Genomic DNA, 24,587 nt, shown 5'->3' with positions numbered 1-24,587 from the left:
AACGATAACATTAGAACAAGTGCATCAGTTTAAACCTGTGATTTGCCTTACAGCCGGGATTACTGTAAGATCTGCCGTTATAGAAAATTAATCATCTTCTGACCAATCAGACTTGAGAACTCATTCTCTGTGGTATAATAAATACAATTAAACAATTTGGTTTTAAGTGTTTTGGATTTAAGTGTTTAGTACCGTGTTTGCCTAAAGTGTAATACTAAAACCGTTACTTGTAAACGTTCTTTTATACACTTTAAATTTTTTGTTAAAAATTTAATTTGTCAAATTACTGTCACCTATATGTTAATCTCAGATAAATTATGCTTTCATGCTTAGATAACATGTTCCGATCAGTATTTATAGTGGGAAATCCTTTCTGTAATAATGTTCTGTCTTGTTTATTTCTGACTTCATTGCTTGGGTTTCCATCAACTTGTAAAATCAAAAACTTGCATCCCAAAAGTAGGAGATTTTATGAGGAGCCCTTGTTTGAATGCAGCATGAAACAATCAGCACCGTGTTTATGCATGTTCGATTTTGATTGCCTTGTTTACTACAAGAGGAGCCTCTGGAATTGCAATAAATGGTTCTGGGCCAGAAACAGGGGAAAAACCCCTAAAGCAATTTGCATATCTAGGAGGGAAAAAAAAACACCAAGATAAGTGGGCTGCTGCATTGTGCTGTGCCTTCTAGTCCACCATAAGCGCACAATACGCTTTATTAAAAGTAATATATTCTGAGACATTTAACCTGAGAGGACTGCACATTTTTCATATACAAATGCAACACTGCAGGGGGAGAAATAGAAGGACCTTTATAGAGTCCTATTTCCATATATATGACTTTCTCAAGAGGGGTGCTGGATAAAACCCCATGCTTCTCCAGCACTCAATAGTCTGAAGATAAAAAAACACACGCACATAGATAAGACGCGTCTATTTTTAATAACGAAATCTACAAAGTATGCACATATGTACACATGCAAAAGTTTGGACAAACCTGCTGGTAGAAGGGGTTTCTGCATTTTTACTATATTTAAAAAAAAAATATTTTACAGTAATAATGAAGATATTCCTGATAAGTATTCCTGATGAAGCTTTTCAACCAGTTTCATGAGGCGGCTTAACCCAGGAGGCTTTTCTTAAAGCCTTTTCCCAACTGAAATTTACAAAACAGATTTCAAACATGAGCCATAAATGTATGTGTCTTTATATTTTATTTTTTTCCTACTTACATTTTGTAATTTGGAACATTCTTATTAGGTATTGGGTAATAATCTGCCTAATTAATGCAGGACGTGACCCAAAACTTAATGCAAATGCCATAGTCTCTGCATCTTAATCTTAATGTTGGAATTCTCCTTGTTTTATATTCTGTAAGTTTTTTATTATTATTATTATGCACTTATATTAGAGCAAATTATGACTCTGTGATTAGTCTTGGCTTCTAGAGATCCAAGAAATTCAAGTTAAATAAGCCACAAAAATAATATGTTGATTTGGTGGCACTGTATTCTGTAATACATTTCGGAGCTGATTGTCTATTTATCAATAATTTACATTTCATCTTAGAAGCTCTTGTATCATCATGTGCATGAGGTCCCTAAGCTTATAGAACTGTCCCAGAATACCTGATACACCGCTCACTGCTTTATAACATAAATAAAATGACAGCTTTTTTTTTTTAAAGCTCCCTTTAATCAATTTATTACTTATTATGTCATACATAGGTTTGTTTTATATTTCAGAAGACTAGGTTTTATTTGTGACAGATTTAAAGCCTTAGGAATAAAACTGGTAAACCTTCGTCATTCACCTTACCTTGCTTTTGGATTGCGGAACTTCCTGTTTGCATCTTGCTCCGCCTCCTTTCTGACATCACACACGTTATGTGGTTTTGATCACATGATGTGTACTAAGGCTTAGCCATAGCGATGTTGACTTGCTCTATCTGTCTCTCTCCATGAGTCTTTAACCTTGTTAGTCTTTAATATGTTAAGTAGTTGAAATCCCTCAAAGAAAGTGCTCGTTTATTAAAAAAACATTTTGAAAAGCCAGACACATAAAAGATAACCCAAGGCTCGGGTCCAGTTTCCGAAAACATTCATATCAGACTCCTGCAGAAAAGTAGCTCTAAGGGATAAGCACTGAAAGTTCAGGACAGTGCCAGTAATTATACCTGGTAATAAGATCTGCATGGTGTGCGTGCGACTCGAATGCCATGCAGCCCTGCCATTGTTCAGTCTACCACTCTGTTTCTGGAACTAATGGCAGCCTCCTGGCCTGGTTTCCGTCAGCACCTCGCTCGCTCTCTCTCTCTGTTTGTTCTTGATGCCCTTGAAGAGCTGATAAAAGAGGCGGAGGAGATGTGTGCGAGCTCAGGTCACACTGAAAGCTGATTAGCCCCTGTCCCCGGGGTGGATAAAGCCAGAGCAACGTCAATGCCCTGCCCTCAGAGGGTATCGCTGCTCTGCTGCTTCTCTGCCAAAAGGCCCCAACTGCCACTCGGATGACAGACCTGGAAGCCAAACTGCACAACCACAACCCCTTCCTCCATCACCACTTTTTATGAAAATATTTGAAAGCAACATTGTAATTTTGTTTACGCATTATAAATGACTCGTCTCATGTACTCATTATGCTCCGTTTATGCCAAGATAAGCGTTACGCTTGCCTTGACTTTATAGCTAGTTCAGAATTTATGATTTATGTCTCCAGAGGGAGTGACATTAGTTCCATCATTCATCTTTTTTTAAAAAAAAAAAAAAACAAGCAAGCAGATTTTAAAAACATCCCTAAATTAGATTTTATTTGACAATCTTAATTGTGGAGGGGGTTCCAGACAGTCATACATACAGTAGTAAATAGTCAGTGAAGCATAACATAGGGAAAGGGCTAATCTGCCAACATTATAATTGCACTTTTTAAAACATCTAGCCCATTGTGTGCCATTTTACCCCAACAATGCTTCAAGCTAGTCCATTCTGATGGATGAAAGAAAACAAAATCAAGTGGCAAATGTTTTTCTTTTTTTCCCCATTTCTTTTTATCTGAAATTCAGATACCCTGGTAGTATCTTCTAATATGGTACAGAAAATCGAATGTCAATAAATAATGAATAAAATATGTAGAACATTGACGCTGAAATCCAGTTGAAACTCTTAAGACTTAGTCACAGTAACTCGTGTGGCTTCACATCTGGTCGCTGATAGAGCCAGCTCAGTAGTGTATGCTTCCCAGTCTGTTTCTCAGATTCATAAATGCCATTTAAAAAAAAAGAAAAAACACTGGACTGGCTACAGTAGACAGTGATCAATTAGATCAAATTGCCAGAAACAGGTGAAAATTTGGATTAAAAAATAAAATAAAATCATTGGTCACAAACAGAGGTGAAACAACTAGAATAAAGAATCTTATAAATATGCCTGTCTACTGATAGACACAAACATAATACAGAAAAAAGAATTCAAGTTTTCTTTTTAAATGAAATGTTCTCAGAACCAACCCATGCCAGAGTCATTTTAATAGGTTTTTATAACAGTGCAATTGGAAAAATCATAACTATTATGATTTAGTACTAGCAGGGCTATACAAATCTCTGCCAACAAGAGTTCACTAAACATATATCATCAGTTTAGTTATGGTTTTGGAGTAAACAGACCTGAAGTGTCAACGTCCTGCAATAGTGGGCAGTTTGCTTCCTGTTGAGAATTTGGCAGCTAATCTGAAATGGTTCCATTCAGATCATTTGGATCAGAAGTAATGGTATGATGCCACAAAATCCCTGTTGCTGCAAAACTGTGGAATATGAGTACTTCTTGTAGTACATGAAGTCAGTCCAGCAGCGAGTTAAGCTGCAACTCCGATCTTTTGCAGGGAGTGAGAATCACTGGTACCCTTTTAAGCTTTGCAAAAACCCACTGAGCCCTTTACCAAAGACACACATCCACAAAAGGCAAATCCTTCATCTCTTAATCCCAACAGTCCACTTTTGACCTTCTCGAATCAGTTGTCTGATGCCCCCTATCTGAACACAGGCAGCTGGATGTGCGTGGGCTGAACGGCCTCGTACCCACGGCCCAGCATGCGCTCCTTGATACAGGGTGGGTGGATCTCGCTGATCAGGCACTCCAGAGACTGTAGGCTGCTGCTGAGCAGGGAGGCCTGACACAGGCTCCGGCCAGGAAGCCCGCAACAAAGGCCGAGACCTGGGTACTGCTGCGGCACACAGTGGGCTTGGCGCTGAGGCCGGCCATGGCTGTGGCCGAGCCCCACCGAGCCGGGGGGCAACTCCTGCGGGTTGTAACAGTCGCTGTCAGGCGTAGCAAGCGTGCTGTTCCAATGAGGTGCGAAGAACTGGCCAGCAGAGAAGTCACCATGTGTGGCAGTGCAGTTCAAAGGTGATGAGCCTACCCGGTCCAGTGTAACACCCGTTACACAGGTGCCTGTGCTGAGGGCATGAGCCCTGTATGGGATCTGAGTGGTACCTGGGGGCAAGCATACATCTGGAGATCTGCTAATGGTAGCTCTGCTGCTGCTGCTGTTGGCACTGTACCTGTGTAACGGACCCTGCTGATAGTGCTGCTTCTGCTGTTGATGTCTCTGCTGCTTGGACTGCCATATCGCGTATTCCATAGTGTCCATGTAGCCCGTAGTTTTGGCCATGTCCATGCTGAAGCTGGAATCCAAGCAGGCTGTGGCTGCTTGATGAGATGGGCTGGAATGATCTTCCAGAGAAGCCTGAAGCCCTTGGGCGTGGGACGTCCTAGCCATTTGTCTCACTATGCCAAGGGATGCGTGGTCTGAGTGGGAAGCCAGAGCCAAGCTTTGCCCACTAGAGAGGGATGTAGCAGAAGCTGGTACCACAACATTGGGTGGCACTGGGACGTTGTGCACCTCAGGAGGTTTGCAAAGCTCCAAGCTGTATGGCCTCTGCCTGTGCCTGTGAGCCAAACTGTTGCTGCTGGGTGGTGCATAAGGTGCCACCGCCATCTGGATGGGCGACAGTTTAGTCCTCTTGCCATCAGAGCTCTTTACTATGCCTTTGGTCACAGTGGGGACTTTGACAATGGCCAGCAAGCCCTGGTAGCCACTGGAGTAGGGCTGGGAGTAAGGGCTGAAGCGTTGGCCTGTCGTGTCCAAGCCATTGACAGTCCGGCCAATTTGTTTGTGCTGTGGGACCCTGATATTGGATGGGAAGATCTTGATGGACAGTGGACTATCTGCCGTCTTCTGTGCGTAGGCGTCCAGCTCAGCAGCAGAGGGGTACCGCGGAGACTGCATTGAGCTCAGATCACCTGCAAGCAGACGTGGTATTAGTTACATAACAGCAGAGAGGATGTAAAATGCAAATCAGAAACCTCACTTAACCACATCACTTTCAAAGCAAAGTCTCCACAAACTGGAAGCAAATTTGTACAAGTATGCTCTAGAGGTCATTTGATAAATATACAGTGGAAATTAGGCTGAATATACGCTCCTGTTATAGCCTAGTTGATGATCCTCAAACTTGCACAAGGAATATGAACAAAAAACAAATATCCCCAATTGAGGGTTTCGCTGTCTGACAAAGCAGATTGTTTGGCGCTCTTCAGCATAAACACAAGAAAGTGATAAATACTGGATGAGTAAAAATGATCAAAGAGCAGACATGAGACAAGAAAAATCGTCCAATAAAAATGGAGATACTGGAGTGTCTGCTCTATCCCATTTTTTACCCCCCACACTCACTTCCTCTGCCTCATTTCCTCTTGTGGATGTTCATCCTTAGACATCTGCATCTTTCTAAAAACTCATTTTGTGGAGGGAGACACCCCGGGCAATGTTTGATCAGTGCATTATGAAATTAATTTGGTCTTTCTTCAGGACAAAATTGGATTACCCTGGGAAATCAAGAAAGAGATGACGAGAAGGAGGGGGGGAGCTAATTTTGTTTCAGTGGCTTGAGTGGAATTCATTTCATGGCATTTGGCTATGCAACCCACTTAAATGTAAGCACAAGTCAGCGCTGGAGATCAGAAGGAGAAAGAAAGTGCTAGAGTCAATCACCTTTGGATGAAATGAAGGCTGACAATTTCCCAAAACAACTATGACTTGTTTGATACCTTCAGAATGAAAGAGGCAGCAGACAGGAGATGATTATGGTCAGTCAAGAAAGAAGTTCTTTTGTTACATGCATTTGCAATCGCCGTAAATAACAGAAGGCCCACAGTATAGATTCCATTTGGTAATGATGCTCTGCAACTTCCACAGATGAACAAGCATACATTACATGGTTACAGGGCCGTTTTTACAGCAGTGAGCCTAACCTGAAGTCTAATAATAGAAAATCTCCAGGGGGACATACATTCAATGGTGTACAGGAAAGCTGAAGGGACAAACCAAGATTGGATTTAAAGACCATTATTCAGGCAATTTCATGGCTGTTTAAACTGCCGCCACTAAGGAAAGAAAAAGTGCTCCACTTCCAAACTATGGATCTGCTGCCAAAAATTATGGCCACTCTTGAGAATGACACTTTTATGGAATTTCTGACATGAAAAGAAAAGTGCTAAAATTAAACTAGATTACTCAATAGTCAGCAAATGCCTCTGCAGTCCCCTTAGAGTAGACAGGTGGAAGTGTGTGTGTGGTGTTTTTTTTTTTTTTTTTTTCTTTTTTTTTTTTTTTTTAAAAGGGGGCTCCTAAATAAGACAATTCAGCTCTGATTTCGATAAGAGAAGCCATTACAAGCGATTGCTCGAGAATGTGATGGTGATCTCGCTTGTTGTTCCTGTTCAGGATTGATTTGGGACTTCATTTCATTTTCAAGCCCACAATGAGCCTCCGACTGTGAAAATGATTCAATCTACAAGATCCATCTCATAAAGGAAATAAATTGGGTGTTTAAAATGGAGGAAGGAGGAGAAGGGGAGAGTGCTACCAATGCATCTTGCTGCAAAACACACTGCCTGCAGTCACACAGTGCTCACAGGGGGTCATTCATCACGATGGAGCCCCAGAAATAGATGTACAGGTGGGCAGGAATTTATGTCACTGTTAAGAATCTGTGAAAGACCACAGATCATGACAGCAGAGCCTTAAGAGTGTGCTGCTTTGATCTGGCCTGGTTTCAGGGGCTGTTTGGGGAAACACCTGAAACTTAAATATTGAAGTGGGACCACCTCGTAAATTAAAGGTTCAGACAATTCTCGAAACTGACTTAAGAATTCACATATGCAGCACCACTCCCCTCCAAAAAAGATCATTTTGCACACCCAAGAAGCCTGGCAACGTAATGTAATGGAAATATTGGTGGATTCAGTATGCATAATGAATTGCGGTGTAGTTTGGGAAGTGGCTAAGTTGTTGCCAAAGCTGTGGGTTGTTAGCCACAGAGCGTGACAGAGGGAAACGATTAGCATTCTGACCCTAAGCACTTAATCACATAGAGCAGACCAACTGCTAACCTCTTTGACTGCAACGCTGTCAAGGTCCACTCCAAGACTATGGACGATTTTAGTAGCCCATCTGCTCGAAACCACTCAAGCAGACACACTGCTAAATCCAAACCGTTATTTGCCGAGTCTGCCTTACCCAGGGGCTTCTCAGAGTGCTTACCAATTTACACTCTGTAAGTCTTTTAAGTGGCTTTCCTCCCTCTCTAGCGTCAGGATTGCCTGAGGTGGGACACATGGGATTCAAATGCGAGTGCTCTTACGCATGCAAGGCCATTACCTGGAGCTCCCAGCGCTACAGCTGAAAGAACGGGAATCAAACACATGCTGCTTCACTGCGCAGCTCAGAGAGGCAAGGTCAACCCTTCGATCAAACAAAGCTCTCAAAAGTGACTTCTATTACATTAGGTCGGCCCTGAAGGGAAGAGGGGAGGAGAGAGCGACTCTGAAATCTCAATTAACACTCGGCTAATTAACTTCACACGCCATTTGATACAGAACAAACTCTTTAAAGTAGGACAATGACAAGACCAGTACCCAGGAATGAGAACGTGGGATGTTGAAAGGTTTGGAGAATGGAAACAAAAAGTATTAAGGTAGGGAACATAGCATTCATTAGCTCCAAAACCGTGCAACGCAAAAACACAAGCGCAAATGCTGACGTGCATGCTGGAAAAATGTTAAGCATATGAACGCACACAAAGCTTTCAGCCCCAGTAAGCTGCCCAATCCTTTTTCCCATGGTTGCACTTAAAGCAGTACCCTCAGATCACAGAGGAGACCTCATTGTTTTGTAGCTGTTTGAGTTAATCACTGATTAACTGGGAAAACAGCTGAGGCTAAAAAAAGAGCAGCACTATGTCCCTGCATTTCCACCAGGCTCTGTTACTAAAACACAGGCCTAATGATCAAAAGACAGGGTCACATTTGGTAGCTTTGCTTTAGGATAAGACTGATGCTAGAAAGGATTTGTTAAAGCTATCAGTCTGAGCTACCGAGATAAAAAAAAAAAAAAAAAACAATTTGCAAAGAACTATGAGGATGTGGTCATGTCACTGTGTTCACTCTACATAATTACCTCTCTGCTGTACTACAGATCCAGTATAGTTGTTTATTTTAGTAAATATTAACTGCAGTGGTGGCTTGTCCATAGGGGAAGGTGGGGCACCATATACAATATATATCAGCTGTTCAACAACTGTTAATTTTTATAAAGTCCTCATTCACAACTCTGTATCTAAAATTCTGTTGCAATACTAATTACCTCTTTTGCTTGTCTTTGTAGATATTGTGCAATCAAAGGGCAGTACGCACACTGCCCCATTTAGCTCCACAGAGTTATTCTATAACTGCAACAAGCACTAATAGAATCCTGATGGGGCAAGAACCACACTGCCCTATGGTCGCATTATGAACATGAAGGAAGAGCAACAGACAGGACGGTTAATAAAACAAATGCCAGGGTCACAGTTTATGTTGTTGAGTCTCAACTGCCTATTACGGGGTAAGGCTAAAAATTCACTAGAGAGTAGCCCATTACTTCTGGACTTCATGTTGTGTTAGGTTATGACATTCTTAATGTTGTTCTGCCCCACCAAAAACTATGGTCACAAGCAGAATATTTAGTCCCAAATCCAAAATATAATAGTCTTCCACCAAGCTTTATGTTTTTTTTTTAATCTACATAAAAGCAGTGTAACTGCAGTAAAATGCAGGAAGTCAAAGCCAGACAAAAGTTTCTGCTACATTTTGCCACTCTTTCAGTGCATTTGTTGAGCGATTGATTCAGCAGCACTCCATTAGTACCACAAAGGCTTGGCTGAGTGGTTAAAATGCTCCAGTTAAATCAGGTGAGTAGGAGGTAATCATCCTCTTTAACAGAATTACAACAGTTAAAACATGGCAGCCTGAAATGCACAATGTCAAATTCAAGAGTGCGCCAGATTGAAGGGTATGTTTTAACAGGCATACCTCACCGCCGCCACGCTTTCACTGATGCCAAACGCAGTTATGGAGCCCTGGTGAGTTTGCAAGGCCGTGAACTGACTCCCTCAGGAGAGTCGCGCCCTCGTGAAATGTTCCCAAGCTTGCACGGAATAAAAGCTCCCATTATTAATATTAAGAGACATTAATACTAACTGACATGAATCCAAAAGCAGGCATCCATGTGTGGAGGTGTCACATTATAATAGCAGGGTGCTGGCAATGTGAATGTGGAGACTTTTGTACATTGTTCTCAGCTAATACCCGGCATATATCTGATGAAACCGGTCCTGAAGTTCTGCAATGTCAAAGAACCTGCCAATGAAGTACATTTGATTGGACGTGTCCGTGTCAGACAAATGCACCCTGTTCACCTCATCAGTGTCTCTCTCATGGGAGGCTCTGCGAGAACAGAATAACCGGAGGAGCCAGCACTTATTTATCTGTGCTTGAAAAGTCAGGCACGGACGAGCCAGGCACTTTACACGAGTGTTACTTTCCATTTGGCTCAGCACTGTGGGAAAAAAAATTGCAGCCATGCCTAAACAGCCTAACCGGAGGCACAGCTCTTCCCACAGCGTCGCACCCATTACTACTCATCCGCATGATAAGAAGAGCCGTATAGCTCTCTCGGAGTTTCAATCATCTCTGTAGTCACTCATGATTGAAACGTCTCGTTTAGCACTGTCACGATACCAAAGTTCTTACATACAAAGGCAGACAGGAAACAAGTGAAAAGGTTTATAATAACAAACTGAAATCTGAATGTGTGCAATCATTTTTGTTTTTCAATCCCAGTGAAGCATATTAAATCCTCTATCATATAAAAAAAAGTTTTTAAAAAGATTACTTTTTTTTTTTTTTTAAACCGTTTCACGTTAGTGCATGCAATCCTCTTCCCAAAAAAAATGAAAAGCATCATTAGCCGATATCGTTGGTTGCGTTTTTATGAGCGGTATTCATCTCTCTCTGGCCAGCGCCTTGTGTGTGTCCATGTGGCTTTCTGCAGTGTTTACAATCTGTACACAATAACTGTAACATATGATTCATCACCATTGTTGAGTTTCCAGTCTGCTCGTCCCTGAACCCTCATACTAATCAGTGTGTTGCTTTCTTCCCATCATACTCTCATTTTTGTGTCTGCTTCTTTTTATATATATATATATATATATATATATATATATATATATATATATATATATATATAATTAGTAGGTTTTCAGTTATACAGAAACAAAACTACTTTTGTCCCAGTACTTTATAATAGTTTTGGCAACTCTAATTCTTCTAATGTTGTGTTCCTCTTGTGCTTCAGACTAGCAGCATGATGACGAGTGGCTCTATAAAAAAGTGCCTTACTCTGAATGTTTCATCCCATCTGAAAGTAAAGTCATGGCATATGGAGGGTGGCAGGTGATGTTGCTTTAACAGCAAATACTTCATGATTTTCATGAGATCAGTTGCATTTCCACTAACTTGCCTGAGACCATTAAAACGTTAACCTGTGCACAAGCTTCCACTGTTAGGAAAAGAGAACATACATACGATCATACAAGACAATATCTGATGCTTTCCAGAGCAAGACGATGACAGAAAGGTACCAATAGGCCTTTGATTAAAGCTCTTTAATTCTATCGCAGGCTTTTTCTTATGATTTTTATACCACAAGTTCACTGTCATTTCATTTTAGTAGGTTTAAATCCTGTTGTTTTGCAATGCATTCGGGATAAGCATTTATTCTGTTGTGTAATACCTGCTACAACAATTACCTATTTGATGGTTTTTTTTTGCCTACTTATCATATAAACGGCTCAAAAACACCTCAAGCGAATAGAAAATCTTTTTAGCAATATTACAAGTTTCTGTTGAATATTGTTCTTTCCAGCTTTCTGAGCATTCTCTAATTAGATAATGTGCATAACAGTGCTTGAATAGGAAACATGACTGTCTTTCATTTTAACATTAACTATAGGAAATGAAATCTCTATATTAATTTGCTGCTTCGAACCACTTTTTGGTTACATTATCCAAACCAGCACAGTAGTTGGCAGAAAAAAGGCAATAAAAAGGCAAATTGTTCACTCTATTCCATGTATTTGTATGACAATTAAGCATCAACAACAAAAAATTAATGATCGTGACGGGTCTAAAGGCAAAGCCCCGAGTTCTGCCTGGCAGATGTGGTGCTAACAGTCACAACATGTTGCCAGGAATGTGGCTGACTGATAAATCCTCAGGGCTAAACACGGTCCACGAGTTGCTGAGGCAGACATATGCACTGTATATTCCCTACAGCCCTACCGTGGGCTCCTTTCCAGAATAACAGATATGACACATGCCTCCAGGCAATTGCAACTCCAACGATTCATCAGTTGCATTTCACTCCAACCATTAAACCTCCAGAGATCCAATGAGGGGAAGAGAATAATAGTACAGCGACGCACAACAGTCATCATGTCTCGGTGAAGGAAGAACCCAAAATCAGCTGGGTGGAATAACACCTAATATGCTCAGCCTTAGACATGTTAAGCACTTTGGATTCGGGGTGTGTGTTGAGTGGCATGGGCTGGGACTGTCAGAGCACATCAGGCTCTGGACACAGAGAAACAGAACAGTGTGTGCAAGTGCGTATGCATATGTGTGTGTGTGAGAGAGAGAGGGAGAGAGAGAGAGAGCAAGCGCGAGAGCGAGAGAGATATGCCTGAGGCTCTGCCTGTGGCAAACCAGGGCCCTTCTGTTCCAGCGTTTAGCAGACAAGCGCTCCACTGATTCCAAATTAATATTTAATAACATGGCAGACAATGAGGTTTTTACCCCAGCTGGATGGGGAAGTGGGAGGGTAGGGGGGCATGGAGATTTGCTCCAGTTGTAAAAAAAAAAAAAAATTCAAAAAGGCTTTAGCACTGTGCGTGTGGAAAAGACAATACAGATAGCTTATTGATAAAAGGCTCATTGTTAGCCAACAGGCTCAATTATCTTTACCGCTTATAGTCTCTCTATCTCAGGATCTGAAAATTGTTTCTCTCAAACTTCTGATTAAGGTATATTTCGGACTCGAGTTAGTTTAAATTACTTGGTTTATCTCTTCCCTGATCAAACTGAATAAAATTCAATCCTAATGGGAGATGATGCATACCACGCACATAGATCAATTAAGAGAATGCCGGACAGACTCTCCGTGCGCAAATAATCAGCGAATAATAATCAATGTCCTTCGGTCCCGATGGCCCAGGACTTAAGAGGACGACAAAATGCACTCTCGTTAATTGTGAGTGTAATGCATGCTGACAGTAATGATAATTAACTGACTCTGAAAGCCATGTTTATGAAAATCACTTTGAACCGCTTTTATAAACCGAGACAGTACGGATTTAATATCATGGAGGGGTCTATAGGGGTTGCTCGGGTGGTGTAGGGTTACTCTGCCTCTGCGTACTGGAGAAATTAGATCAATAGTGTATGATGTGTGGACTTGTGAAAGTCCAAGTTGCCCTTAGCGACCATGTGAAACTCTCAATTAGAGAAAGGTCAGCGGATTCTATAACATTTCGAAACTCGACGCTCCAGCACTCCTTTTCTTTAGAAGCAACCTCCTCTTCGTAAACATCCCACTACAGCGCAAATCAGCAGAGCCTCCACGCAGCTTGGAGGCTGACAAAAGTATCTGAATATGATTTCCCTTTTATTCATATTTGAATTATATTCACACACACACACATCCCATGACATCACATGAAATAGAACAGCTTTGAGATTAAAAAAAAATCAGAAGCCTAAATACAATCAAGCTATTCAAATAGCTAGCATTCTACAATGATGTTAAACACCCACTGCTTTTTGAAGTAATGTAATTATTTAGATAATGTTGGAGCAATTTAGGCAATTTTTGCTGGCAATCATTAGCAGCTAAGATCCAAAGTTAGCTGCTTAGTAAGAATTTAACTATTTCAGCACAACATAACTTTAGGTGCATTTATGGTTCATATCTTAACGTCTTGACTCCAACTAACTCACTTCAGTTTGGTGACTCTGAAAGCGTCTGCTTTTCTCTGGGAATCCTGAATACTTCACCTTTGGTCCAATTTACATAAAATATGTATTTCTGAGATGTGTACTTAGGGTTTTTTAAATCTCAAAAAAAAAAATTTAACGTGCCATGTATAAAATTCAAATATCCGATATTCATATTCAAATACTTGCTCCGTAAGCCTCTTCTTTACACAGTTTGATCAGAGTAATGCATACTGATCTGCAATGCAGACGCAGCAGATCTAATCAGCCTTCAGTCCTCAAACACAGTTTTAGACTTTGTGTCACTTCAAAGTGACCGGCGTTGTTCTTCCGACATCATCTCCTCTGGGGAACAAAACCACCGTCTGTGATGACAGCCGCCCTTGCAGAGGGAAAGCATGTCAGCCTGCGCGGCATTCGTCAATGCCCTCATGAATTAAATTAAAGACGGTGCGATTGCTGTCACTGATAAGGAGCACGGACTGATCTGCACTGGTGATAAACCTGGAACTCTGGGAGTTAGTAGAGACCAAGGTGATCTAACCTCTCCTTTCCTCCCCTCCTCCCTCTCTCTCTCTCTCTCTCTCTCTTATCTAACCTTCCACTTTAGTCTGCTATTCTTCTAGCAGAACTGGAGAGGCCTAATTAAGGCAAATTAATTCCAGCAAATAGCCTAATTCATTAAGTCACGTTTTGCATCAGAGAGTCCTCGTTTTTTTTTTTTTTTTTTTGAAAACCTTGTATTAAAGTAACCCCATAAGCGTGGGAGGCACTGCTTGGATAAATAGGAGAGCCAGAAATGTGGATCCTATATAATCTAGGTTGGTCTAAGTTTTCATTTCTACTACAGAGGCGCAGAATGAAAACGTATCCACCGCTCTGTCTTAATGGATAAAAATCCATTGTCTGGACACAGGATCCATCATCCACTCAATATGGTTAAACCATGAAAATCAAAGGTTAGGTTACCTTAGAAAATTGAATTTACCATGGGATTTTTTTTTTCTTCAGCGCTTTACTCCAATAAGCCTTATTTTTTTATTTATTTTTTTTTTGCGCTCCATCTCTCTGCACCTTGTTCATAAAAGCATCCGCTGCAACAGAGGCTTTCTCAGCACGGCCAGATCCGGTGAAACGGTTCCAACGCCTCTGGTTAAACAGCTAATCTCTACTTCAAATCATGTGTTATTGCAGCCAGAGGGGCCTTTTGGTCTTCCAGATGTAGTGGAGATGGAAGAGGCTTTTAACTTTCCACATCAGACACCTTTACTGAGTTGCATGACCGAATCCAGAACAAAGGCCTCACACATGGGTACACCGGCCTGTCTGGGAATGAAATACGAGTTTATCTTGAAAAGGAAATCTGAAATGGCTACCCATTGGTAAAGTATGCCGTACAGGTGTGCGTAATGCCACCTTGAAAAAGCTCTATTTTTAAAGCAGGTTAGGTAACCTTTAAAAACCCTGTATTACTAGACGGGGTGGCCACTGTGAACATTCTTGAAGATTCTTGTGTATTGCAAGAAGATTCTTGAAGATATCTTTACACAATACACATCACAGGACATGGTTTTGCTGAACTCTTGCTAACAAAGTAAAACACTGCAGCCATATTATGAAAAAAAACTATAAAAATTTAACACTGAGATTCAGTAATAGGAAATATAGATTTTTAACATTCAGCTAGTACGCAATATAGAATGAAACCACTGATGCCTGATGGAACACCTGATACACTTTTCAGAGTATCTTTTTGTTCTAGGGTTGTTACATTGTCATGGTTTCATAGTTGGTCATGGTGTTCTTATCAGACGGTGGACTTTTTCAAAATGCATCCCTGTCTATCACCGTCTTTTTTTTTTTTTTTTTTTTTTTTTTTTTAAACCTAATCAAGTGCCTTACTCCGGCAGTTCTCACTTTATTTTTTGCACAACCTCGTCCTCCTGGACTCACCCGAAAACACTTCAGCAACCTCCGTTTCTCTGTACAGGATACAGAGGCTCCACTGTGACTCCACTGAAAACTTAAAACCACGTTAGTGTTGTAAACATGTTACATTGCTACCTCTGCTGCCACTCCTAGCATGAGTGTAACTTTATCATACTCGACGGCTATCAAACGCACAGAAGAACATGGCATCGCTGAGCAGAACTAAACCAAATGATCTGTTTTTGGATCAGTGCCACTTTTTCTCACAGCCACTCTCCCTTTCAGCTTTTACCAACGACGTGATAAATACTGATGGGAAGATTTTAAGTCACTTTTAAATATATCTTCCAGAGAAAGAACACCAATTGAGGGATTTGATCTGTTTGTTTCCTTTTGCCATTTGTTATCTATACAAGGCCCATAATTTGTAAAATTTCACTGAATGGTCAATTTATGCCATGATACCATGAAACCGTAATATCTATAGACTATCAATATCATATCATCATATCGCCCAGCCCTATTTCTGCAATGTTTTAATAAACTACTGAAAACTAATAGTGATCTTTGAGACCATTATAATAAATATTTCTACAATTTAATGTTCAAAATATATATAGTTTAGCCGTATAAAGATGTAGACAGATACTTGTTCTATAGTTATCATATTGCGCATTTTTCAAACTGCTCCACTTTAAGCGAAGTGATAAAAAGTCCCCTGAGTATCTGAAATGAATAAACAGTGAAGTTCCAGGCTGAATGCACATTTCAGCAACAAGCTAGCTACATTTATAGTTAGGGGGAAAAAAAAAAAAAAAATGTACAACTGTACAAGCATCAGCACTATGCAGTATAGACCTCCTGCCAATCTGTTCATGGCTTCCATTTTTGATCCCCAAGCAGTTCCTAATGATCTAATAAAGCCGAATTAAACCATGTGTCTCTCGTGCTTACTTTTGAGGCTGACGGGAGCGTCCAGGATCTTGGCAGCACACGGCGGGTGCTGGGCGGGTTGGTTCTGTCTTCTCGGCAGGCACGCCAGCATGATGCAGCTTTTAGGCTCTACGGCTGCGAGAGGCCTCGAGGAATCTGCAGGAAAGCAAAGGAGAATCACTTCTGGGTTTCTCATTTGCATCACATGGAGCTCATGTCATGAGAAGAGCCTATTCTAAACTGGACCTGACCAATCCATATGCTTCCTGTTTACGACGTCGATTCTTCATATATATACGAAGTACCTATGAGGAACAAATCCTGTGGCGCATGGCTTTGTATGTGTCAAACGTACTGTATGAAATGTCTACCCTTTAGGTGCACAGAAACAAAGAAGATGGTAATGACTCAGCAAGCGGTTGTCTTTTGGTGGGATTTGGTGGGCCTGAGGTGCATGCTGAGTGCTCGACGGCTCTAATCAATCTCCCAGCAGGCCATAAATCTCACCTCCCTCTGTTCTCGGCTGCTAAGCTATATAAAGACGTACATCCACAGGCAACCCTGACAGGGATAACAACACAATGCCACTATAGGATTAACATCCCAGGCAAAGCAGGCCAGGCTAGCTTTATCTTTCCAGGGCTCTACAAATGAAAAGCATCTATCTAGATGTCCCCTCTAATCCAATTTTCATCTTTTTCATTCTTTTTTTTTGGGTAATCCTTTAATGTAGTCATTTGACAGGTGGTCCCAATGACTTGAATATAAATTATCCAGAGCAAGCCACAGCAAAGGGATTTCAAATGTACAGGGATTTATAACCTAAAAGACATGAGTTTTAACTTGGCCTGAGTGAATGCAAGTGTAATTCAGGGCGAGGTTTTGTTTTAAAAAGTGCAGTAGCACAACAACTTTGCATTTAGCAAACAGAACCGCTAAGTGAATGGATCAATAAGGGTTTAAACCTTTTTGCCAAAAGCGCATAGATCCGTTGTAGTACTATGAACAATTCTGGGGAGGAAAAAAAAAAAAAAAAAAAAAGGCGGCGTTTTAATAGTTTGTGTTCTTACACTCTGACATTTACCTTTGCCCCAATCATTCTATATTCAATTACTTTTTATATTAACAAATTAATCTGCCGTCCTCATGAGATCCCATGGCAGAAGCTGGCCTAGTTCTTAGTCTTTAGGCTAATGACTGTTGACTCTTCATATCCTTCATTTTATTTGATTCTCTCTCTCTCTCTCTCTCTCTCTCTCTCACACACACACACACACACACACACACACACACACACACACACACACACACACACACACACACACACACACACACACACACTCTCCCCTCCTTTTTTTCCTCCCGAAATCCCTCTTTGATTTATTTCCCGTCCAACTTATTACTCTCCTTTTTCCTGCTGGTTCCACACGACGGCTGCCCGAGCAAACTGGAGGGGAGAGCTTGAAAGCCATCTGTATATACTTGATTGCCTACACCTCAGAAGGATAAAAGAAACAGCCTGGCTTTCATTCTTGTCAGGAGCCTGGAGAAATCATACACCCTCCAACCCACCCCACCACCCCACACACACACACTTTTTTCTTAACACAGTATGCACAGAGAGCCTCTCTTCAAACCAAACAGCCGGTCTGTGATCACAGACAGCTAAACGGCTAAAAAGCCTTTCTCCCCACTATTTTGTGAGAGGGCCAATTTCACAACAAGGCTTCCATTACTGCACATTTGTCAAAGGAAGATACAGGTTTTGGATGAGGGGGGAAAAGTGGGTGGGTAAGGGGAAAAAAAAAAAAAAAAAAAGACAAATATGGGATCTCCTGGGAAATGCCTGCGCAGCTTTATCAACAGGAAATGAGAGACAATTGTGAAACTGCCATCCATTACTCTCGCAAGTGGCTGAGGGATAAAAATGCATTAAGACGCCCATCGTCCCCCCCCCCCCCTTTTTTTTTTTTAAAGACAGGACAGCAAAGTGCTTTGTTTATGGAGAGTGAATAAGTGTGCACAAAACGAAGCATGTGCCCACCCTATGGCGTATCCCATAATATTCGTCCCGCCATACAGTCTTCGGTCGTGTTCGTATTCCTTGTGCTTTTAGCAAAGTGACTTTTTTAAGACCATGCACAAAGGCTTGAGAAATCACAAACAGCCCGGAGGAAAAGTGCTCCCTATCGGCAACCTAATGTCTCTTTGAATGACAGCCGGTCTGTCTCCTTAATTCCATTACGCCAAATGGCCTTGAAAGCTTCTTTCTCCAGAGGATGCCGTTCCGCTCTTTCTGCGCCCACGTCGTGCAAAGGCAACTCAATCCACGAGCCTGACATACTTTGATACCGAGATATAAGGCTGTGCAGTTATCATACTGTGAATTCTTCATTCTTTTCCATCCGGGAACGGAGCCTCAGCCAGCATTCTGCAAACCTGCTTATATGAGTTTTATCATCTAGTCCATCTTCGGTGCTATTTTTCAGCACACTGAACCTAATGACCCACGAAAGCCTAGTATCCTTCCACTGAAGCGCTTCTCACAACTCGAGCGCCGAGTAAGGCTGACCAAAACTTTCGACCAGAAAGGACAGCAAATCCTTTCTACTATTCTGCATCAGCCCCTCCGATAAGGCCGCTTATCATCCTCCGTGCTGCATAGCTAGGGCCTGCTGGGGAGATAAGTGTCCTGCACGCCACTGCCGATCTTTTGTCTTCCAAGGATTTCTGATAAGATCACCTGAGCAGACAAATTGTCCCCTCCGTTCTGGTATTTTAGCCTTTTCATCTCTCTCTCAAGCCTGGAGGTGAACTAGATGGAAGGTTGTCTAATTGTACGTGCGCCAGTGCGTAGCTGGGAAAAGAGGAGTGCATACATAGATAAGGTCACGTTGCAGAAGGAAGGGGGGGTACCTTTATTCCCTCATGTGCACGAAGGACAGAATGTCGAGATCCTTTTAAATCAAATCTTATCTGTGTAGAATCCCTTTGAGGGCCAGAGAGTAAAACCAATGGATTAGGCATGGAAAGCTAATTGCGTGACTGGCAAAAACAAAGCAGAATATATTAGTTCAGCAAAGTAGCAGAAGCAAAAGCTTGTTACGTTTGGTTTAGATTGAAGCAACTGACAGAGTGACAGAAAAGCCAGATTTGCATAAAAATAGCAATCCCTCTCTCTTTACAAACAAAAGCCACGAAGCGCAACCTGCTCTCATATAGAACCCACTTTAAATCCCTCACTTTGTTTACATCTTTATACAAACTCTAGCACTTAAAGCTTATGAGGTGAATCTAATGAGTAAAACCAGAATCAAGTAGCCTTAACAACCTTCCACTCCTACTTCAGCATGCATATGTATGCACACACACACACACACACACACACACACACACACACACACACACACACACACACACACAAAGAGGCACTTCCCACTCTCAGCTCAAAATCCTGAGTTAATAATTAGATAATAATGGAAAAAAAGGTTTAAGCCTGGCCCTCTTTCACTTGCCGGTTAGATAGGATTAGCATGAGAGAGCTATGGTAATTTCTTCTCCTTCCCCTCGGTGTCATCCTGCCTACACGGCGGGGGAACGAGCCACGTCGCACCGAAATAACACACTGACTGAGGCAATATAGAGCAGGCTTGACCGATGATGAAAACCTATCACAGCTGTATATTACATTTCTTTTAGAGTCCTACTAAAGTGACATGCTGCCATTAGGTCCACTTTCCAACATTGAATCCTGTCCAGCTAATGTATCTCTCTTGTCATTAATTGAGGGAATCAAGTAACCTGAACAAAATTGCCTTTACGAGGAAGATCGGCTAATATATTTGTAGGCTGATCAAATAATATGGCTGCAGCCATGCAAAATCAGGTTTCCATTGACTTTATGTGTGTCCTGCAGGTTTGATCTATGAGAGTTGGAGTCCAGAAGCAATCCTCCCCCCGCTGTCTAAAAACCGATGGCCTGGCCTGTGGATTTTTCCAAATCACTAACTCTATAATGAGTGACAGAAGTGGAGGAGAGGGGTGGCCGCTCTGCCACTTCCTCCAGCAGGAGCCCTCAGTGTGACGCTGGCAATCCGGCAGGAGCAAAAGCTGAGCGCCACATCAAAAGGCCACATTTAGCCTCGCTGAACGAGAAGCGAGGAGGCCACGGCTGGCTGGCGACGTCGCGCCAATCGGCCTCCCCTCTCCGTGGAAATGGGATCTTCTCTGAGCAGTGAAAAGATAGCAGAGCTGTTTCCCGGAGGATGGAGGCCGTTTGACAGACAACGGCGGCGGCTTCATCCGTAAAGCTCCTCATGCATTTTTAATGGAATCTATTACTTCAGGATTAGGAGATAAGAGACCGGGGCCCTGGTTAAATTTCTGATAGTTAGCATAATTGGGATCAGAGGCACAGAGGAGACAAAGATTTTTTTTTTCCCCTCCTTTTGAAAAGGGTAACCTCTTAACCAGATGCGCAAAGAACATGTAGCCTGAGATAAACAGCAGCTCGCTGACTCACATTAGCATCAGACACTAATGAAAAAAAGGGGGGGAGGAGGAGGAGGAGGTTTCAACAGGACCTTTAGGAGCATTTCTTCTCACCTGGCTGCGAGGTGTAAATGTAAATATGTTCTGTCAAATGTAAATTTACCAGGCCAACTGAATTAGCTCCTGCTCCAAAGAACATTATTCCACTGGCAACTATTTATGGCTAGATATTTCACTGGCTGTCATCTACTGTGACAGCTTGTTACAGAAGTTTGCTCTTGTGAGAGGCCTGTGTGTACAGCAGGCATTCCGGGTACACAGAGCAGAACCGGCCTGTGTGCTTTGCTCCAAGCACTCCTCCGCCCACCAAGCATGCAGGGCAATTCATTACGCTGTTAAGGGTCACTGCTTCCTTCAAGTCATTAAAAATGGTAATAAAACAAAGAACTCGGAACAAAGATTGGCCAAATGTTTCCCGCAGGCTATTCACACGGGAAGAACACTTACCCCCCCTGAGTGCTTAATGAATGACTTGGCATAGAAAGACCAAAGAGTTCCAGGAGAAAATGGACTTTACTTGGTACGTGCTAATCTAAAGTGACCTCCACCTGCTGCCCGCTCGATAAGAACAGGTTAGACTGCTAAGAAAGCAGGGCGATCGTTTCCAAAGTCTTATATAACGTCAGATTGCCTTAAATGGATTGTGTTTTTGTTCAGGTGGCAGGAAAATGCAGAAAGCAGGCCAGAATGCTTCTGTAATCTTGAGTAAACGCTTTCAGCAACCTCCCCCACCTGCTCGAGCCACATTACCCCGTAGCCCTCTTTCACCCCGGCTCCTCATCCCATAAAAATAAAGAGACCAATTAGGCAGATTTCAAAGGATGGCAGCCGGCCTATAATTACACACGACGTCCTTAGGAGATAAAAGGTGATTACGGTGGATGCAGAGGGAAAATTGCTTAGCAACCGAGAGATTGACATCATCCCTACAAGTGGAGCTTAGTGACCAGGCATCCGCTCTCTGAGGTCACTCAACCTTCCCAGATCACCCTTATCTCTGGCTTTGTTTAATAAACAGACTAAATGTATCGACAGAGCAGCTTTGTTCTAGCCTTGTGATGACTGAGGAATGCCTTGTGTAATCCCTGGTGTATTGCAGGAAGTGGACCTTCTACTTCCTTCAGTACTTAAGGGAATGTTCAAGGTGTCTTAGTAAGACGTTAGGCCAAAACGCTTCAACACACCTTGGTATAAGCGCTACATGTCGCTGGGACTGTACTGGAAGTAAGAATGATCACCATTCTTCCAAATGATATTCCCTCCTTTGGTGTTTTGATGATGCTGGTGGAGAGTGGTGTTTAACACATAGCTCCAGAATCTCTCAGTCTAGTTGTTGTGAATGCCATGGCGTACCATCTACATCATTTTCGTCCTCATCAAATCATTCAGTAAGCCCTCGTGCCCTCATCATCCTGGAAAAGACCATTCACCATAGGATAAAGGTGATCAGTATATTCAGAAGGACTTGGTATTGATTTGCAGTGAGGCTTCTCTCTAAGTGGAACCAAACCATACCGGCAAAATGTGTCACCCGTCTTGTACTTGGATGTGACTAGTGTTTAGAAATAAGATGGATGTGGGCAACCACAACTGGACACATATGCACCAATAAAAGGGCGTAAGAAACAGTAGTGTGTCCCAAAGGCATCTTGGCTGAGATAATGAGGAAGTGCAGTGGTGTTTTGAGTGCAGGCCCTAAGGCCATTAGCCAGCAAATGCGGACAGAAAAACTGCTGCAGCAGGGAAAGAGAGCAGTCAGGAAAAAGAGATGACAAATCTCATGTCTTTATGGAGAGATAGCAGAAATGCTGATAGGACATAACATTATGAGACAGTCCACATCTTCATCTCCACCACAGTTTGCTTCATTGGCATATATGAAATGGTAATAATTGGCACCCGGCCATAACACCGTGCCACTAAAGCCAGCGCTAACCGCTTGAATTATGCTGTTAAATATGCAGCCTCGACCTTTGTCTTAAAACAGTGTGTCGGGTACCTCAACGCAAGAGCTCATGTACAGTACCTGCAATCGAAAAGTAATTACTCTGGCTTTAAAGGTCAGCATGTTCCTTTCAACACCCATCTGAGTGGCATCTGAAATTAAGATTTCCCTTCTGCCGCTTTTCACCATAGCACTTGTCAAACATGCAAAGCTGGTCCTGCAGAACCGGCATGACATATGAATAAAGCCGTTTCCTTGAGGCTTGGCAGACGGCTCTTTTGGTCTTTCTCTACACTTTAATTACGTTGCCCCATCTGAAAGGCCACGATGTTTATACCGCTGCCTGGATGTCCCAAAATGTCAGACGAGTTTATAGAGAGCAGGGGCTGGAGGGATGGATTTGATTCGTAGGTCCGCTTCGTGGTTCTGAGGCCAAACCCGTCTTCGTTTCAGGCTGTAAATGAGTCTGGCTATTGAGGGATGACTGGGCGCCTGACTTCACCTGGAGCTGACTGATTTTTTTTAACACCTTCCTGAGCAGGTAAACTACTTTTTTTCAGGGTTTATAGGCCTGCTTTTTCTCTCCCAGTAGCCTCGCCTGTGTTGGCTTTGAAAAGGCCAATAATAGTGCACTTCAAAGCCTTTTCCTGTAACCGCGGGGACTCTGGCACACAAGGCCCCCTTTTATTGCAGCCACATCCATCGGGGGCGGTCAGCTGACATGAAAGCCACAGACGCATTTCCGACAAGATGGGCTTCAGACAGACACCACTGAAGGCAATTCAGCATTAAAAACACACCCAAACGGCTTCATTTCCTCGCAATAACAGGGATGTGGACTAATCCGGCTCCTTTAATTAACCACCGTCCTATAAGTCTCTCTCTCACACACACACACACATATAGAGAGATAGATAAAGGCTACAAAGTCACTTGATTAAAAAGATGCATGGGATATATTTACCATAAATGGAAGCGTTGATGCGTTTCCTAGATCCAGGCAAGCTTTATTCCCTGAGAAATCATGCCTCTGGTCTCGCTCGGATCCTTTAATATCACGGGTTTTTTTTTTTTTAAATTCGGTCTGTTGCTTTTTTTTTTCCTCTCCTCTCTCTGTGTGTGTGTGTGTGTCTCTCGTCGATGCGTTGAGTCTCCTTCCCCAAAAACAGGTTATCCAACCGCTTGATAAATTGTCCTAAGGAGGAATTATGAAACACCCGGAATTGTAATTGTCCTGAAGGCATTTAATCGGTTGGGTTTAAACCGATTTCATGTCCAGCTTCGTGCTCCGGCTGCAGGGAAGCGGCTCCTGTACATGCCGCATATCGCGCTCCGTTCAGCGGGCAGAAAGCAGCGACACGGCTACAAGCACCTGCTGCTAAGCTTTCTAGCTAAACGCGGAGGTTTTTACACATCAAATCACCCCGACAAGCCATAATAACAGCCAGGAACTTCTAAAACAAGAACGAAGTAGGTTGGAAAATTCAAATATCGCCAGTCTAAACCTAGCTGAGTCGCTAACAGCAGAAAAAAGGCTGTAGGACTGTTATCACAGCGCGTAATCCATTTAAATCCTCCTGCTAAAAAAAGGGAAAGTTTACTTCCACTAAAACAATCAGTTCCTATTAAATAAAACCGAAAATCCGGTGAAGTCGCGGCCTTTTAATTCAGGTCTGAGTGTGTGTGAGTGTGAGTGTGTGTATGAGTGTGTGTCCGAGCCGAGACCGCTCCGATCTCCATGCCTGACAATCAATACCGTCTGTGTACACACAACAACAACGGCTCATTCTGACCATTCCACTA

The 24,587-nt window shown here is 42.3% G+C and overlaps 1 protein-coding gene across 2 annotated transcripts; it reads right to left on the bottom strand.

Annotated features, from left to right (window-relative positions):
• Positions 1-2,777: 2,777 nt before the first annotated feature.
• On the bottom strand, positions 2,778-24,587 carry LOC113544783 (protein FAM222A). Of its 2 annotated transcripts, XM_026943728.3 has the most exons (3): positions 23,749-24,587; positions 16,310-16,444; positions 2,778-5,293 (listed from the first exon to the last, which is right to left on the bottom strand). In XM_026943728.3, the coding sequence occupies exons 2-3, from the start codon at positions 16,398-16,400 to the stop codon at positions 4,020-4,022; spliced, it is 1,365 nt and encodes a 454-aa protein (XP_026799529.2). In that variant the 5' UTR covers positions 16,401-16,444; positions 23,749-24,587; the 3' UTR covers positions 2,778-4,019. The 2 variants fall into 2 exon arrangements, with proteins under 2 accessions (XP_026799529.2, XP_034168447.1); XM_034312556.2 differs by lacking the exon at positions 16,310-16,444.

This window comes from Pangasianodon hypophthalmus, chromosome 17 (genome assembly GCF_027358585.1).
Source record: "Pangasianodon hypophthalmus isolate fPanHyp1 chromosome 17, fPanHyp1.pri, whole genome shotgun sequence".
Taxonomy (NCBI): domain Eukaryota; kingdom Metazoa; phylum Chordata; class Actinopteri; order Siluriformes; family Pangasiidae; genus Pangasianodon; species Pangasianodon hypophthalmus.
Note: the sequence above shows the minus strand (reverse complement) of the source record. Positions and strands in the feature narration are given on the sequence as shown.

Coding starts and splice junctions, on each gene's coding strand:
- LOC113544783 (XM_026943728.3), bottom strand. CDS start 16,400: ATGCTGGCGTGCCTGCCGAGAAGACAGAACCAACCCGCCCAGCACCCG. Junction 5,294..16,309: donor CGCTCCCGTCAGCCTCAAAA/GTAAGCACGAGA, acceptor GTCTGCTTGCAG/GTGATCTGAGCTCAATGCAG.